Source organism: Acinonyx jubatus, chromosome D3, assembly GCF_027475565.1.
Source record: "Acinonyx jubatus isolate Ajub_Pintada_27869175 chromosome D3, VMU_Ajub_asm_v1.0, whole genome shotgun sequence".
Classification (NCBI taxonomy): domain Eukaryota; kingdom Metazoa; phylum Chordata; class Mammalia; order Carnivora; family Felidae; genus Acinonyx; species Acinonyx jubatus.
In genome coordinates this window covers 20,606,360-20,622,996 of record NC_069392.1, presented here as the reverse complement: position 1 = coordinate 20,622,996, position 16,637 = coordinate 20,606,360, and the positions used below count along the sequence as shown (strand labels likewise).

Sequence of the window (16,637 nt, the reverse complement as noted above, 5' to 3'; positions counted from 1 at the left end):
TAGAGAATCTGCAGGGGAGCTAAGGCACCAGTACTCAGGAGACCCATCTTGGGAGGGAGAGTTGCACATAAGCTTGGAGTTGGTGTGAGACAAGCTCTCTGCCAAGTAATAGAGGCAGGGACTAGGAGATTTGCTTGGCAGGGAGATGAACCGCTGGAGCTGTAAGGAGGTGGAAGTGGGGAAACCAAGAATGGAGAGGAGACGCAAGGGCACCATTTCCAGGGTTGTGACTGGGTAGCCCTTTACACACCCTGAAATACATTAGGTTTTATGCAATGAAACAGCTCATGCATTGCTTCTAAGGGAGGTCTAATTTCATTCACACCGAGGGATTTGAAAAAAACGTTCACTAAGAAATCCCTTAATCCTACCCTTCCTGGTAGTATTTTGGAGCTGCCATGAAAAATTCATTTTGGGTGACTCCAGTGCTCTCTGTTGGTTAAAATTAGGAATTGCACCATACAGCCAGGTAGAAGATTCTTTATGGGGCTAAATGAGGCAGGGAGGAGAAAGAGAACAGCATCAAGAACATAACTGGTGAATTTGGGGGTGAAGAGGGAACACTTTTCCCTAAAGCTACATGAGATAATCTAGATAAAACCACCTAGAAGCAAGCCTGCCATGCAATAGGTTCTTGGTGATGTTCTGGTTGTGTTTGAGTCAAGGTGGACTCCATCTGGGCTGAGAAGATAAAATTATGATATTGCTAAAGTTTCTCTCTGCTCCAGAGTGTGGGTGGGGTTTCCCTCTCATGGACTCTCTAGCACTCAAACTTGCTTTTGGGAATAGATTTGATAAGCCTTTGCACACTGAGGTGTAAATGATGGATAATAGCTTAGAGCAGCAGTCCACAGGTGGGTTGGGCGAACCTCAAGGTGTTAATAGTTATTCCTTGGCAAACAGAGTTCCATAGTTAATTAAGTTTGTGAAGGGTCATTTCCCATGGTCCTCTCCTGGCGATTCACAGTACATGCTGTATTTTAAAGGCTTAGAGAAATTGTGTAGTAAAGAAACTGCCTTAATTTGTTTAATCCAGCATTTCATAGACTTTTTTGACCAGGGAATCTTTTCTTCCCGTGGGATATCTACTATCATCTTTAATAAAGCTTGTCGAGAAACCTAGAAATATAGTATGATCCTGAAGTGTTAATATTTTTTTATTTTTTATTTTGTTGTGTTAAGAACACTTAACATGCCATCTATCTTTTTGACAAATTTTAAGTGTAAAATACATTATTGTTGACTATAGGGACAATGTTGTATGGCAGATCTCTAGAACTTATTCATCTTACTTAACTGAAACTTTGTGCCCGTTGATTAATAACTCCCCATTTCCCTGTCCCCCAACCCCCCTTCGTGGTAATCACTATTCTATTCTTTGATTTTATAAATTTGCATATTTTAGATATCATATATATGTGGAAATGTGCAGTACTTGTCTTTTATATTCTGAACCAGGGATAAAAACATGAACCTCTAATTGGGGGATTTTAGCCAAAGGGCAAGGGATGTGTGGTCTAACATTGGGCTGCAGAAATCACAAGCATTGACATTACTAAGGAAACACTTTCTGCTACCCCTTTCAAGTTTGCTTCTCTGTCCCTGCGGCTGAAGTGCCTCAGTCAGACCCTGGGTGCAACTTGCGGCCAGCTGGCTTCCCTCATTCCTAACTCTGTCTCTCCTCTCCTTCCAGGCAGACATCTTCTCTGGGGCCATATTCATCAACATGGCCTTGGGTCTGGATCTGTATTTGGCCATCTTTCTTTTATTGGCAATCACTGGTCTTTATACGATCACAGGTGAGTCCTACAAATGACTCAACTGAAGCCCAGGAAAGGAGGAGGACCTAGGATACATAGCTTCTTCTCTCAATAAAGAGAGATACACCCAGGAAACAGTTTTAGGATGGAGTGTTTGCTTAGTCCCCACTCTCAGGCCCTAACAAGTTATATGGGGCCCCCAGAAAACTCCAGTGTTGGGTGGAATAGTCAGGACAGCTTCTTCTAGGAAGTGGGGCAGGGCCTGGCCTTCCAGGTTGTGGATAGAAGTTGGGAGAATTAGAGAGGGAGTGCCAGGTGCAGGGATAGGGGAGAGCAGGGAATGGAGTCAGGAATGGGCATGGCATGGGTTTGGGCCAGTGTGAGCAAGTAGATGTGTTTGGCTGGAGATGGGTGGTCAATGGGAGGTACCTGGGGTATGTGTGTGGGTGATAAGTCCTGATAGTTCAAATGAGGCCACAGTGCAAGGGTCCTGGAAGCCAGAAGGAGGCTTTGGGTTTGATGTGACAGCCACTGGGAGGCACTGTAGGCAGGAAGGGAGGGAGTGACACATACAGAGATTTTAGAAGACTCAAGAGATGAATGGAGAAGCTAGTGACAGGAAGAGCAATTGGGGACACCTTTTCGGAAGTGTTACTCTGTTCTAGGTTGGGGAGGGGGCTGGGTCAGTAATGAAGTTTGCTGTGTAGCTGGAGTCCCACAGCTTTTGGGACAAGAAATTACTTAGAGCAGCTCGGGCGGCGGGAGGAGTGGTAGCGGCCAGGCAGCCCAGCTTCGCGAAGGCTCTCGGTGCGCGGCGGCCCCCATGCAGCCGGCACGTGCCCGCCCCGCCGCCACGATGCCCAAGAGGAAGGTCAGCTCCGCCGAGGGGGCGGCGAAGAAGGAGCCCAAGAGGAGGTCAGCTAAACCTGCTCTTGCAAAAGTGGAAACGAAGCCAAAAAAGGCGGCGGGAAAGGAGAAATCTTCAGACAAAAGAGTGCAAACAAAGGGGAAAAGGGGAGCTAAGGGAAAACAGGCTGAAGTGGCTAACCAAGAAACAAAAGAAGACTTACCTGCAGAAAACGGAGAAACTAAAAACGAGGAGAGTCCAGCCTCTGATGAAGTAGGAGAGAAAGAAGCCAAGTCTGATTAGTATCATATCCCATGTCTTACCAGTGGTCCCTGTCTCCCTTCTTGTACAATCCAGACATTTTAAATTACTTCTATTCCCACGTTGTTTATGCTAGAATTGTTTCCTAAAGAAAACCACTCCTTGATCTTGCTTGGCTCTCCCTGTCAGAATTTTGTGCATTCTGTAACATGTTGGTTGTGGTAGTCCAGTTTCCTAGTAACCTTGTTAATGTCTTGTGCAAGATTGAAAATTTGAGTATGTAGTGTATATGACATTAAATTGTGAATTAATGGGACTTAACAGTGTAACGGCATATCAACATTTGAAGATACCAGTACTTGATATACTGTTAAGGGAAATTTGCCTCCAATTTTAAGCTGGAAGTTCACTGTAATAACTTTGAGAAAAGAACCACAGCTACATGTTTTTTTTTTAGGTTTTCGGTACGTACGTTAAGAATTGTGTACAAATTGAATTGTCTGTACTTATCCTCAGAACAACAAATAAAAACTCAATTATGAAAGAAAAAAAAGTTACTTAGATGGTCTGAGTAAAGAGAGAGCAGACATGCTAGTGGCCCTTTGAAATGTGTTGATTCAGTAAAGTCCCCAGACACCTTGTAGAGATGTCTACTCCTTGCTCTTCCCTGTCTTCGTTTGTGGAAGACATGTTTTTTTAATGTTTATTTATTTTTGAGAGACAGAGAGAGCACGAGGGGGGGATGGGCAGAGAGAGAGGGAGACACAGAATCCAAAGCGGGCTCCAGGCTCTGAGCTGTCACCACAGAGCCCGATACAGGGTCTGAACTCAGGAGTGGTGAGATCATGACCTGAGCTGAAGTCAGACACTTAATGGACTGAGCCACCCAGGCGCCCCTGTGGAAGACGCTTCTTACCATAACCATCTCCTTTGAGCCATCTCCTACCTTCAAATGGTTGCATCAAACTCTTCCTCCTCAAGCAGGGAGAAATATTCAATTTCCAAGGCCTTCCCAGGGTTGTGAAAAGTGGAGGTGTGGGAACATGCTGGGTAGCAGACTACTGTAAAAGAACAAGAGAGGGAAGGAAAGTTAGGCAGGTGACTGAGGGGTATGCTCAGAGGGTGTGCAGAGGGAGAGGGGCAGGCAGTGGGCAAAGGAGGTAGGCTGACAGGTTGTCCTCCTATATGAGGTCAGACATATTGTCTCCTTTGCCTGCTTAGGGGGCCTGGCAGCTGTGATTTACACGGACACCTTGCAGACAGTGATCATGCTGGTGGGGTCTTTTATCTTGACCGGGTTTGGTAAGTGGGGCTGGGGCAGACTGGGGAGGTGGGGTGGCAGAGTAAGAGGCCCAGGCAAAGAAAAGCAAGCCTAGCCTCCCTGCCTGTTGCTGGTCCGGGAAGTAAGCCCGGTACCCTCTGCCCTCTCTAGGGGAGTGGTCCAGCCTAGATTGGCCATCACTGTGGGTGTACAGAGGGCACCTTCCTCAGCCCTGGAGATCTCAGACTAGGCCAGGCCCAGAAAATACCTGGATTCCCTATTGCTCTCTCTAGATGGACTGAGCCAGTGGTTCCCAATGTGGGCCTCTGATGTCATGGTCTGCTCTCCACAGAAAAACTGGACAAAAAAAAAAAAAAAAAAAAAAAAAAGGATAAGGCTAAATATCCAGCAGGCTACATATATTCAAATGTTAAATATCCTTTCTTTTATGAATTAATGACAATAAGTGATCATTTTCTTGTTTATATCCTTATTTGATAAAATTTTAAAAATTAGCCATTGTGTGTTGTCCCCTGACTCCAATTTTGAAATTTTATTTGTCTGTGAAATCCTAAAGACAAAACTGGAGACCCTAGATACAGAGGTACTTGTTATGGGAGAATATAAATGCATTTTGTTTTTAAGAGGGCCTGTACTCTCTGTGTGTCCTGTGAAGCCTCTTATCCAGTCTCTGTTCTCTTCTTTCCAAGAGCTTCTATTTGGTTTCCCCCAAGTGGTCCATGGGGTTCAGCAGGGCAGAGGCTGGAATAACTATTCAAGGACACACAGCCAAGAGGTGGTAGGGCTCCTTACCCTTTCTCTGTCTGTCTTACCACACTGCTGTGACCAGGAGTGGTATGACTGAGTCTGTGTCTCTAGGTCTCTGTGCAGCATTTTAAAGGCTGCTGCTGACAGCAAAAGGGAGGGGAAAAGAGGCCTTGAATCTTCAAAACCAAGGTCTTTCTTTTAATAATTCAAGTCTTTTCCCTTTTTTAATTAAAAAATTTTTAATGTTTATTTATTTATATTTGAGAGACAGAGAGAGAGAGGCAGAGAAAGAGGTAGACAGAGAATCCCAGGCAGGCTCTGCACTAGCAAAACTCATGAGCCATGAGATCATGACCTGAGCCGAAATTAAGAGTCAGACGTTCAACCCAGGTGCCCCAAATCCTTTCTCTTTTTAAAAAGGTTTATGGTTGAAATACTTTTACAGGTTATTGTTTTGGACCCTCAGAGTAGCCCCGCAAGGAGGTTGGGCAGGGTTAATAATCCCATTCTGTGGATGAGAAGGTTGAGGCCCAGGTTGGGAAAATGACTTGCCCAAGACCACACTGCGAGGGTGATTTCTCAGGCATTCACAGGAAGAAACTTGAATTAAGAGTTGAGAGTTTCAGGATGTTTGTTGCTGATGTTTTCCAGCTTTTCACGAAGTGGGAGGGTATGATACCTTCATGATAAAGTACATGAAAGCCATTCCAACTGTGATTTCTGATGGAAACATCACCATCAAGAAAGAATGTTATACACCGAGAGCTGACTCTTTCCACATCTTCCGAGACCCCCTCACTGGAGACCTGCCATGGCCTGGGCTCACCTTTGGGTTGTCCATCCTTGCCCTGTGGTACTGGTGCACAGATCAGGTACCTATGCTGGATGTGTGGAGTGGACGGGGTGTTCCCAGGTCTCTACAGGGACTCCTGTCTGTGGCTTGTGGTAGTGGGTAAGGTAGAACAGGGCTCATGTGGTCTGGGGTCACTGAGCCTACTGACAAGGAGGTGCCAGGCCAAGGGCCGAGGACATGTAGGAGTGTTGCTAGGAGTAGCCAGAGGGCATTGAGGGGTCTCTGGCCTGCACCCCTCTCTCACTGCTTTCTCTGTCAGGTCATTGTGCAACGCTGCCTCTCAGCCAAAAACATGTCTCATGTGAAGGCCGGCTGTGTCATGTGTGGGTACCTGAAGCTGCTGCCTATGTTCCTCATGGTGATGCCGGGAATGATCAGCCGCATCCTGTACACAGGTGATGCCTTTTGCTAGACTCAGCAGCCACTGTCTTCCATTTTCCAGGCTCTGTGTAACTTCTAAAGCCCTGTAGCTCTCTGCTCTTTCTTTTCTGCCATCTTCTGTTTTTTCTTGCCACAATTACCAGGTATTATTATTCCCCCTTTAGATAGCAAACAACTTAAGGTCACAGAGCCTGTGGGGTTGTCTTTCTGGTTCCTTACATTGACAATTACTTTCTTCCCTTTTCCAAATTCTCTGAAGTCATGATACACCTCTAGCTGTAGCTTCTTCCAGCTAATATTTGCTAACTTTTTGCTCAGTCTTACTCAGGCCGTGGTGGTGTGTCTTTAATGGCAAAGAACCCTGCCCAGTCTCTAATTGCTTGGTGCTCAGAGCCCTGTTTCTTGGACCATTTCCTTGGACCATTTCCTTGAAGAGCCCTGAGTCTTGTACTTTGTTATTTAGGGTGATAGAGTCTTTCTTGGCCCTTTTGAGGCTTCTCCAGATTTCCATTTGCTTTTTTGGGTCAGCCATAATAGGTCAAAACTGTTTCCTGGAATATGAAATAATGGCAAAAAAGAGAGCACCATGGAGCGAAACTTTGGTAAGCTCTCTCCAAAATGAAGACAGGACAGTCTGGGGGTACTTGCTGCCATTGGCTGTTAATCATGCTCCTAATAGTGATCTCATACTCCTATACTAGCTCACCTGTCATGAGAGTAATATTCTTAACTGAATAATTTATGATATAATAGATGTAACACACAATATTTGAGGCAGTGCTATAATGAATCAGTGCTCTACGGAACAGCACTAAAGGATATACCTATAGTAGGTACATAATAAATGTTTGTTGTTTTAATTCTAAAGAAGTTACTAAAATTTTCCCTAAGCCTCTAAATCATGCCCCCTTCCCTTTCCAGACTACCTCCTGTCTCTCTCCACTCCAGATTTTTCACATCTTAGAAGTACTACCCAACAGCATTCCTAGTGGGGAATTCCCTCAGTCATCTGGTGTTCAATCCTACTTGTAAAAGCTACTTCAAATAAACTTCAAAATTAGGAGCCACAGTTTCATTGTGATTTTCAGGAGAAACAAGATAATAGTTACTGCTAAGCTGTAGAGAGTTCCAAGCTAAAGACTGTGCCCCCTCCCTTCCTATTCTGAGCATTGCTTTGCTTCCCCCTTACTCTGCCTAAGAACCTTTTTCTCCCCAGTAAGATCTTAGAGACAGTCATACCAGCGGGGCAGGGGCATGGCATAGAAGGGCTCAATTTGGAGCTGCACTCTCTGTGGAACCAGTTCAGGACCATGGGCAGGAATGTCTTGTTTGAAGCCTTGTTTTAAGAAAGCGAATCTTGGAAGTATTTCCCCAATGTCTACTTACTGACCTGACTTTTCATCTTTCTCCAGAAAAAGTTGCCTGCACCGTCCCCTCGGAATGTAAGAAATATTGTGGCACTGAAGTTGGCTGTACCAACATGGCTTACCCGACCTTGGTGGTGGAGCTCATGCCCAATGGTGAGAGTCACCTTGCTGGCAGGGTCTTTCTTTGGAGGCTGATTGGACTTACACTTTATGTAGATTTCTGCAGCCCTCTGGGGAAAAGCCATTTCTGAGCCTTGGGGCCGAGTAGGGAAAACCTCCCTCTGGGTGTCCTCAGGTTTTGAACATGTCTTCCCTCAGTGGAAGTCAGCTTATGACTTGGTTGAGCTCTATGAGACCTGGCATGTGTCCATCAGTCAATCTTGGAAAAGAGGTGACCTGAAAATGGGCTAGCGAAAATCACGACTTTTCCATGCTATCTAGAAGGTCTTTCTAGCTCTCCAACAGACATTAACATGAAAGCTTGAACTAAGTGGAGTTTTTCCTGTGGAATGAATTGATGTTCTAAGAAAAAACCTGGAAAGAAATGCAGAGTGATTTTTAGCTTTAAATGAGGAAGTTGGAGGCAGTAGATGGATGGGCCACCAGGGGGCTTCTCACTACAGAGAAATGTGTTATACTAAAAGATTGAGTACTTGGAGTCCAGAATAGTTAGAGTTTTGGTGTAGACCTGTAGGACTACCGTTCATGTTTCATGTTAAGAAAAATATATTTCTGGCTCAAGGGATGCAAATCTTGTTAGGTTAGCGGGTTTCAGGAGACCAGAAATTCAAAGGTATTGATCAGGTTTTAGAAGAAACTTAAAAATTTTGTTACTGAGAGGAAACCTAGAGACTATTTAGTCAAACCTTTTCATTTTATAGTTGAGGAAATTGAGGCCTACAGAAGGAAAATGATTTTTTCCAAGGCCACACAGCAACTCAGTGTCTGGCTTGCTTAACTCTGCTCAAGGCTGGATTGAATAATTTTTTTAAATCACATACTGGATGTATGATTGGGTAAACCATTTGCATTAAAATTATAAAAAAATGGGGGTAATCATTAACTATTCAACTGAGCCAGGCTGCTTATTAATTAAGGTTGCAATTAGAAGAGTCACACGGCTGGCTCTTTTAGAGTTCTGATTTGGATTACATTGGCCTATGTGGGGGGTGTTTATGTTATTTCTTTTCTTTTTTTTAAGGCTAAAAAACTTTTTTTTAAAAGTAATCTCTACACCTAATGTGCTTGAACTCCCAACCCTGAGATCAAGAGTCACATGTTCCACCAACAGAGACAGCCAGGCACCCCTGTTTATGTTATGTCTTTAGATTGGCAGATCCTTGGTGAGGACTGTAGGTATTTCTGAACACTGTGTTCGAGTGAATTGTACATGACAGAAAGATGCATGGCATGCAAGACAACAAAATGCTGTGTTTACATGTATCATTGCCATTCCTTCACCTTCAGCTGGAATCTGGCTTCTGTAAACACCGAAATCGACAATGACCTCCCTGTACTAGATTAAATAGATATTTTTCATTCTTTATCTTATTTGACCCCTCAGTAGCATTCAGCATTATTGATCACTCATCTTTCTTATGTTATTCTCTTCTCTTGGATGCCATAATACTATGTTCTCCTATTTGTCTCTTTACCCCTATCCTTTAGGCTGCAACTTTTTGTCTCATTTGAAGATTCAGTCTCCTCCACTTGGCCAGTAAATGTTGTCCCACCAGTCTGTCACTAAATTCTGTCCATTTTGCTGCCTAAATATCTCTTATATTCATCTATCTCTTTCCAGTGTAGTATCACCCTACACTGATATACCATTATTTCATGCCCGGACCACTGTAAAATTATGTTCAACAAATATTTATTGAGTGAAAAAGAGTTTGATAAGAGTACAAAGGGGAGAGCTCTATCCCAGCTTAACAATTAACTGGTGAAGAAACCCTGAACAAATGGCAGAACTAGGCTTGAAGCCCTACCTACTAACTCCTTGAAAGGGACCTTTGTTTAAATGTTTTTACTTATGTCTTTTGAGAGACACAGAGAGAGAACACACGTGTGCACATGTGCATGCAAACAGGGGAAGAGCAGAGAGAGGGAGAGAGAATCCCAAGCAGACTTCACGCTGTCAGCATGGAGCCTGATGTGAGGCTCCATCCCACAAACTGTAAAATCATGACCTGAGCTGAAATTAAGCATCAGATGCTTAACTGACTGAGCCACCCAGGTGCCCTGAAATGCACTTTTGTTTTACCAACTGAAAAGTGAGGGAATTAGACTAGAGGATCTTTATAACTCCTTCTATAGCTCCAATAGTCTGTGGTCTATGTGGTACAAACTCAGGAAGGACGATTAAAAAATTCCCAACAAATGACAAAATAATTGAATGAGACAGCCTTTATTTTTCTTCTTGCAAGGCTGTAGATAAAAACAACTATAAAATTATTTATAGATGTAAATCTAGAGGAATGATAGAATCATTTCCAAAAAGATCTCAAGAGGCAGGGATGTTGACTCAAATGTAATAAGCTAAAGTTTAATAGAGGTAATATGTCAAGTTCTGTATATTTGGGTCCCCCAAAACCAATTATAAAGAGTATTAGTAGAAACTGAGGATCTTTAGTGTGGAGAAGAGAGAGTTCAAGAAGACACGAGTTATCTTTGAATATATGAAAGATGGTGAAGTGGATGAAAGATAAGACCTCTCTGGTTGGGTAGCATAAGGACTGTGTCTAAGGCCACAAAGAGGCAGATAACAGCCTGGTTAGGACTGCCCAAGAGGGAGCAGACTCCCTGTGGGGTAGTAGATCTCCTAATGCTAGAGAGTTTGGGCAGATAGAATGTAGAAAGGTTTCTACCAATGGATGATAGGCCTAGGTGACCTCTAAGGTTACTTTTACTTCTAAGACTGTAGTCTCTATGATGGGCTCTCAGCATGACCTGGCCTTCCAACCTAGCAGGGACAACTTTATGCTCTCCTTGGTATGGAAGTAGTAATAGAGATTATAGCCAACCATGCTTGCCATGATTGGGAAAAATTTAAGAACAATCTCTTATTCTGATTTGGGCAAGTGTAGTATTATCCCCATTTAACATATTAGGAGATGAGGCCTAGAGGTTGGCGTAACTTGCTTGGGGTCAAAGTTGGAAACACACCCTTGTCTTTTTTTTTTGATGACAGTTTTACTGAATTATAATTCACATACCACATAATTAACCACTTAAGGTATACAATTCAGTGGTTTTTTTTAGTATATTCACAGAGTTGTACAACCATCACCACAATTACAGACAATTTTTATCATCTCCAAAAGAAATCCTGTACCTATTAGCAATCATCCCATATTTCACCCCAAACCCCTTAGCCCTAGGCAATCACTGGTATACTCCCTGTCTCTATGAATTTGCTTACTCTGAGCATTTCATATAAGTGGGATTATACAATAGTTGTCCTTTTTGTCTTGCTTCTGTCACTTAGCATAATGTTTTCAAGGTTCATCCATGTCATAGCATGTGTAAATACTTCATTCCTTTTTATTGATAAATAATATTCCATTGCATGAACATATCACATTTTGTTTATCCATTTATCAGTTGATGGACATTGTATTGTTTCTACTTGGCTATTATAAATAATACCACTATGAACATTCATGTTCAAGTTTTTATGTGGACATATGTTTTTATTTCTTTTGGGCAGACACCTAGGAGTGAAATTAATGAGTCATATGGTAACTGCATGTTTATTTTGAGAAACTGCAAGATTATTTGCACAGTGGCTATGCCCTTTTACCTTACTGCCAACAATGTATGAGGCTCCTATTTCTTCACATCTCCACCCACACTTGTTGTTATCTGTCCTTTTTAAAAATTATTATTACAGCCACCCTAGTGGATACAGAGTAGTATCTTATTGTGGTTTTGATTTGAACTTCCCTGATGTTGAGCATCTTTTCATGTGATTATTAGCTACTTGTTTATCTTCTTTGGAGAAATTTCTTTCTTTCTTTTTTTAAAATATAATTTATTGTCAAATTGGCTAACATACAGTGTATACAGTGTGCTCTTGGTTTGGGGGGTAGATTCCCATGATTCATCGCTTACATACAACACCCAGTGTTCATCCCAACAAGTGCCCTCCTCAATGCCCATCACCCATTTCCCCCCTCTTTCCCACCTCCCTCCCCATCAACCCTCTGTTTGTTCTCTGTATTTAGGAGTCTCTTATGGTTTGCCTCCCTCTCTGTTTGAAACTATTTTTTCCCCTTCCCTTCTCCCATGGTCTTCTGTTAAGTTTCTCAAGTTCCACATATGAGTGAAAACATATGATATCTGTCTTTCTCTGACTGACTTATTTCACTTTGCATAATACCCTTCAGTTCCATCCACATTGCTGCAAATGGCCAGATTTCATTCTTTCTTGTTGCCAAGTAGTATTCCATTGTATATATAAACCACATCTTCTTTATCCATTCAGCAGTTGGTGGGCATTTAGGCTCTTTCCGTAATTTGGCTATTGTTGAAAGTGCTGTTATAAACATTGGGGTACATGTGTCCCTATGAATCAGCACTCCTGTATCCTTTGGATAAATTCCTAGTAGTGCTATTGCTGGTCATAAGATAGTTCTATTTTTAATTTTTTGAGAAACTCTTTGGAGAAATTTCTATTCAAGTCCTTTGCCCATTTTTAATTGGATTTTTTGTCTTTTTATTATTCAGTTACACATTTTATGCATATATTCTGCATACTAGACCCTTATTAGATATATGAATTGCAATATTTCCTTCTATTCTACATGCTTTTCACTTTCTCAAAAACCTCATTTTTGGAATCCTAGTTTGAATCTTTCTGCCATGCCATGAATTTTTTGAGTAAAAGACCTTATAAAAGTCCTCTTAGATGGAAACACACACACATACCATCATCATCATCACCATTAACCACTATCATCATCATTCATTTGCAAACTATTTACCTCATATATATTTTGCCCCTATCTCTTTGTTGATTGCTTTGGGCTAACAATATAATTTAAAGCCATTGTCCATTCCTTAAAATGTCTAGCCTTTCTGGAGAGATAAAGAATATGGCATGGTTTCAGAAGGCAAACAAATCTTGAGTCCTCACAATTTCCAACTACAAAAGAGCTGAGGTACTGTGTGTACCACTCAGAACCTCCTTCTCTTCCAGGACTGCGAGGCCTGATGCTGTCAGTCATGTTGGCTTCTCTCATGAGCTCCCTAACTTCCATCTTCAATAGTGCCAGCACCCTCTTTACCATGGACATCTACACCAAGATCCGAAAACGAGCATCTGAAAAAGAACTCATGATTGCAGGAAGGTAAGTGCAGCTTCTTCTTGTCACCCATCATGAAAGCTTGAATGTACCCGCCCCCCGCCTCCCATGCTAGGGAAGATTGGTAGATATCTGGGTAGAATGAGAGTAACCTCTGTAGCTAGTTATATTTGCATGTCAGTGGGATTTAATTTTAAATTGAAGATCATCAAACAATGCCTGTTTGGAGTAAGATGTGGCATCAGAAATCATCTAGTCTAACCCTCAGTTTATCAACAAAAAAACGAGGCTCATCTTGCCTAAATCCAGGCAGTCTGGACAGTGGCAGAGCCAGGATTGGAACTCAGACCAACTGAGTCCTTGTCCAAGGCTCATTATCCGTTCCCATGTGACCCCCCTCAGTCCTACACTATAGCTTTTCATATGGGCCATCTCTGAGGCCCAGATGCCTCTGATGCCTTGACCCGTTGCTGCAACATTTTGCTAGACCATTATGAAGGTCAAGTGATAGTATGCTTGAGAACATGCTCTGTAAAGTCTAAAGCACAATACTATGTGTACATTTGTTATTGCCAAATGGGATAATAGACACAATAGGATACTGAAAGCCAGGAGAATTGGTATATGGGTCGGAGGTGCTCATAATTCATAGAGTGGATGCTCTGGATAGAGTACTAACCAAAGCTCTGCAATGCCTCTTTGTGGGGCTATGGCAGGGCAACTTCTTCAGATCAGGAGGATCAAGTCTGTGTGATATCAGTCAAGGGAAAGTTTCACAGTGAGTGCAGAAGGGGTATGGGCTGCCACCTCATAGGTCTCATCAGTAAGATTAGGGCAAAGGAAGGAAAGGAAAAATGACAGGCCACTCTCAGGTGATGAAATACCTGGCACCCAGGGGAGATCTGACCAGGCCAGAGTCTACTACTTTGCTTCACAGAAGGCAGCACCATCACCCTGAATGGTTTTTCCCTTAGAAACGACTTCATAATTTTTTTTCCTGTTATCTATAAGGCTCAAGATGAACATGGAAAGAGAACCTTTTTTTTTTTTGTTTTGTTTTGGGTTTGCTCAGGGGTGGCCTGCTTGGCTCTGAGATTGTTGGAGCTCACATTTTTGTGTATTCTATGACTGCTGCCCTGGGGCTTATCCTTGCCCTAGACAGGCTTACAGGAAACAATCCCAAACTTTGCTATGGGGACTGTAAGAGCAATCAAGAGCTCAGAGAAGGGAGAGGTAAGCATGGCATGCAGTACTTGAGGAAATCTCCTGGAGGAGGGAGACCTGAACTAAGTCCAAAATGGTGGGTAGTGGGTAAATGGGGGGCAGTGGAAGGACATTCCAGAGGGAGAAATATATGAGTGAAAACACTGCTTTACAAAGGTTAGTTTAAGACTCTTGCCTTAAATTCATGTAAGTAAGGGAAGGGAATCATAGCCCTCTTTCTAATTAAATCAAGAGCACAAGTAAGAGGAGCTTTTAAGGGAATCCTCCAATCTCTTCAAGACTTGAAGTGAAACTCAAGGAGAGGAGAATTGGAAATACTTGGTAGTGTCCATTCCTTTATAAACTCTTTTTGGCTTGTGGTTTTCACTTTATTACAAAGAAGAGGAGGAAAAGGAGAAGGAGGAGAAGAAGAAAATAAAAATTATAGTCTTTACTATTTATTGAGTGGTTACTGTTTGCTAGGTGTTTTACTATAGTTGATCCTTATTCCAAAATAGCAAGGTCAGTCATATTATTCCAAATTCACAAATGGAGAAATTGAGACTCAGAGAGGTTAAGCAAGGTGTCCTTTGTTGCAGAGAGAAAAACATGTGAATCCAGGATTGTCTGGCTCCAAAATCCATACATTTATTCCTATACACTACTACTTGTCGAAGTGTGATTCTTTTATGTCAGTGACTGGTTTAGGTTACTATTGAAAGTCAAGTGCATTTCAGTTATTCATAGACACAGATGACTTTCCCAAGGAGGCAGCATACAAAGGAAAAAAGCCTCAAGAATGAATTTGCTAATTATTTTTCTTTGCCATGGTCATGTTACACACACACACACACACACACACACACACACACACACCCCATGTATATATGATATATAATAAATGAAATTACATATACACATATATAAATATATACATTTATCTATCTATCTATCTCCCTATATATCTGTGTATACACACACACACACACACACACACACCTGATACATAGAGATATATATTTATTCACACAGAGCCATTTATTGACATTCTGTTGTGGGGGCTTTGATTTCAGGTTGTTCATCTTAGTGCTGACTGGCATCAGCATTGCCTGGGTGCCCATTGTGCAGTCAGCGCAAAGTGGGCAGCTCTTTGATTACATCCAGTCCATTACCAGTTACTTGGGACCGCCCATTGCAGCTGTCTTCCTGCTTGCTATTTTCTGCAAGAGAGTCAATGAACAGGTAGGTATCATTTATGCATGCCTTGAAAAACCACTCTGACATGAAATTCCCACCCAGATCGATATATTCTCTGTGAGAGGGATTCTATTTCCCACAGATCTCAAGCAGGAAGATGTGCTGCTGAGGGTTTGTATGGGAAAGGCTTCAGGGACTCTCCTAGGTTCACATTCTTTTGGACTCCCACTCCTCCTTGCTGCAGCTTCCAAACTCATTCCCAACTAATGATGTACATTTTCCATGTAATCTTGGTGATTTTGACCTGACAACATGACACTCCCTAGGAAGTTTGTAGCCCCTGGGTAAGCAGCTCAGGAGCAAGTCTTAACATAGGCTACCTTCAGTGGTTCTTCAGTGAGCTTGGCTTTCCAGCTGGTAATTCTCAGGGCCCAGTGAAGGATGAAGTCCTGGTGCTCAAGCAGTTTATATGCAAAATAGCATAAGGTAGATAGTAATTGAGGGATAAAATATGGCATAGAACATAAGAAAGGATTCTCAGGCTATATCAACATGAACTGAAACTGAGAGGGAAGAGAGGGCATTCAAAGCAGAGAGAACAGCACCTTCCTGAGGCTCAGAGGTGGAAGTGCAAAGGTAAGGGTGAGGGTCAGGGGCTTGAAAGGAATCTCACCTGGCTTGAGAGAAAGTTTGTGTGTATGGATAATGGAAGACATGCTAGAAAGACAGGTTAGAGTTAAATTAGGAATGGCTCCTTTGAGGACCCAAATAAATTCACAAATGAAAGAGGAGAGATCACAACCAACACCATAGAAATACAAGCAGTTATAAGAGAATATTATGAAAAATTATATGCCAGCAAACTGGGCAATCTGGAAAAAATGGACAAATTCCTAGAAACATACAAACTACCAAAACTGAAACAGGAATAGAAAATTGAACAGACCCATAATCAGCAAAGAAATGAATCAGTAATTAAAAGTCTCCAACAAACAAAAGTCCAGGGTCAGATGGCTTCCTAAGAGAATTTGACCAGACATTTAAGGAAGAGTTAATACCTATTCTTCTCAAACTGTTCCAAAAAAAAAATAGAAATGGAAGGAAAACCTCCAGACTTATTCTATGAGGCCAACATCACCTTGATTCCAAAGCCAGGCAAAGTCCCACTAAAATGGAAAATTATAAGCCAATATCCCTGATGAACATGGATGCAAAAATTCTTAACAGAATACTAGCAAATCGAATCCAAAAGTACATTATTCACCATGATCAAGTGGGATTTATTCTTGGGCTGCAGGGGTGGTTCAATATTTGCAAATCAGTCGACATGATATACCACATTAATAAAACAAAGGGTAAGAACCATATGATCCTCTCAATAGATGCAGAAAAGGATTTGACAAAAATTAAAATTATTGATAAAACCCTCAACA

The 16,637-nt window shown here is 42.1% G+C and overlaps 2 protein-coding genes across 2 annotated transcripts in view; both read left to right on the top strand.

Annotated features, from left to right (window-relative positions):
* The window catches only part of SLC5A1 (solute carrier family 5 member 1), a 72,248-nt gene that overhangs the window by 35,286 nt on the left and 20,325 nt on the right, over positions 1 to 16,637 (top strand). The window contains exons 6-12 of the mRNA XM_027050802.2: positions 1,694 to 1,799; positions 4,090 to 4,170; positions 5,549 to 5,769; positions 6,010 to 6,145; positions 7,544 to 7,651; positions 12,699 to 12,849; positions 15,081 to 15,249. Of these exons, the coding sequence (XP_026906603.1) occupies positions 1,694 to 1,799; positions 4,090 to 4,170; positions 5,549 to 5,769; positions 6,010 to 6,145; positions 7,544 to 7,651; positions 12,699 to 12,849; positions 15,081 to 15,249 (972 nt within the window). The remainder of the gene's footprint in view (positions 1 to 1,693; positions 1,800 to 4,089; positions 4,171 to 5,548; positions 5,770 to 6,009; positions 6,146 to 7,543; positions 7,652 to 12,698; positions 12,850 to 15,080; positions 15,250 to 16,637) is intronic.
* On the top strand, positions 2,373 to 2,959 carry LOC106983323 (non-histone chromosomal protein HMG-14-like). Its single transcript, XM_053205502.1, has one exon. The coding sequence runs from the start codon at positions 2,584 to 2,586 to the stop codon at positions 2,908 to 2,910; it is 327 nt and encodes a 108-aa protein (XP_053061477.1). The 5' UTR covers positions 2,373 to 2,583; the 3' UTR covers positions 2,911 to 2,959.

Excerpts from the sequence above, each read along its gene's own strand:
- LOC106983323 (XM_053205502.1), top strand. The coding sequence starts at position 2,584 with ATGCAGCCGGCACGTGCCCGCCCCGCCGCCACGATGCCCAAGAGGAAG.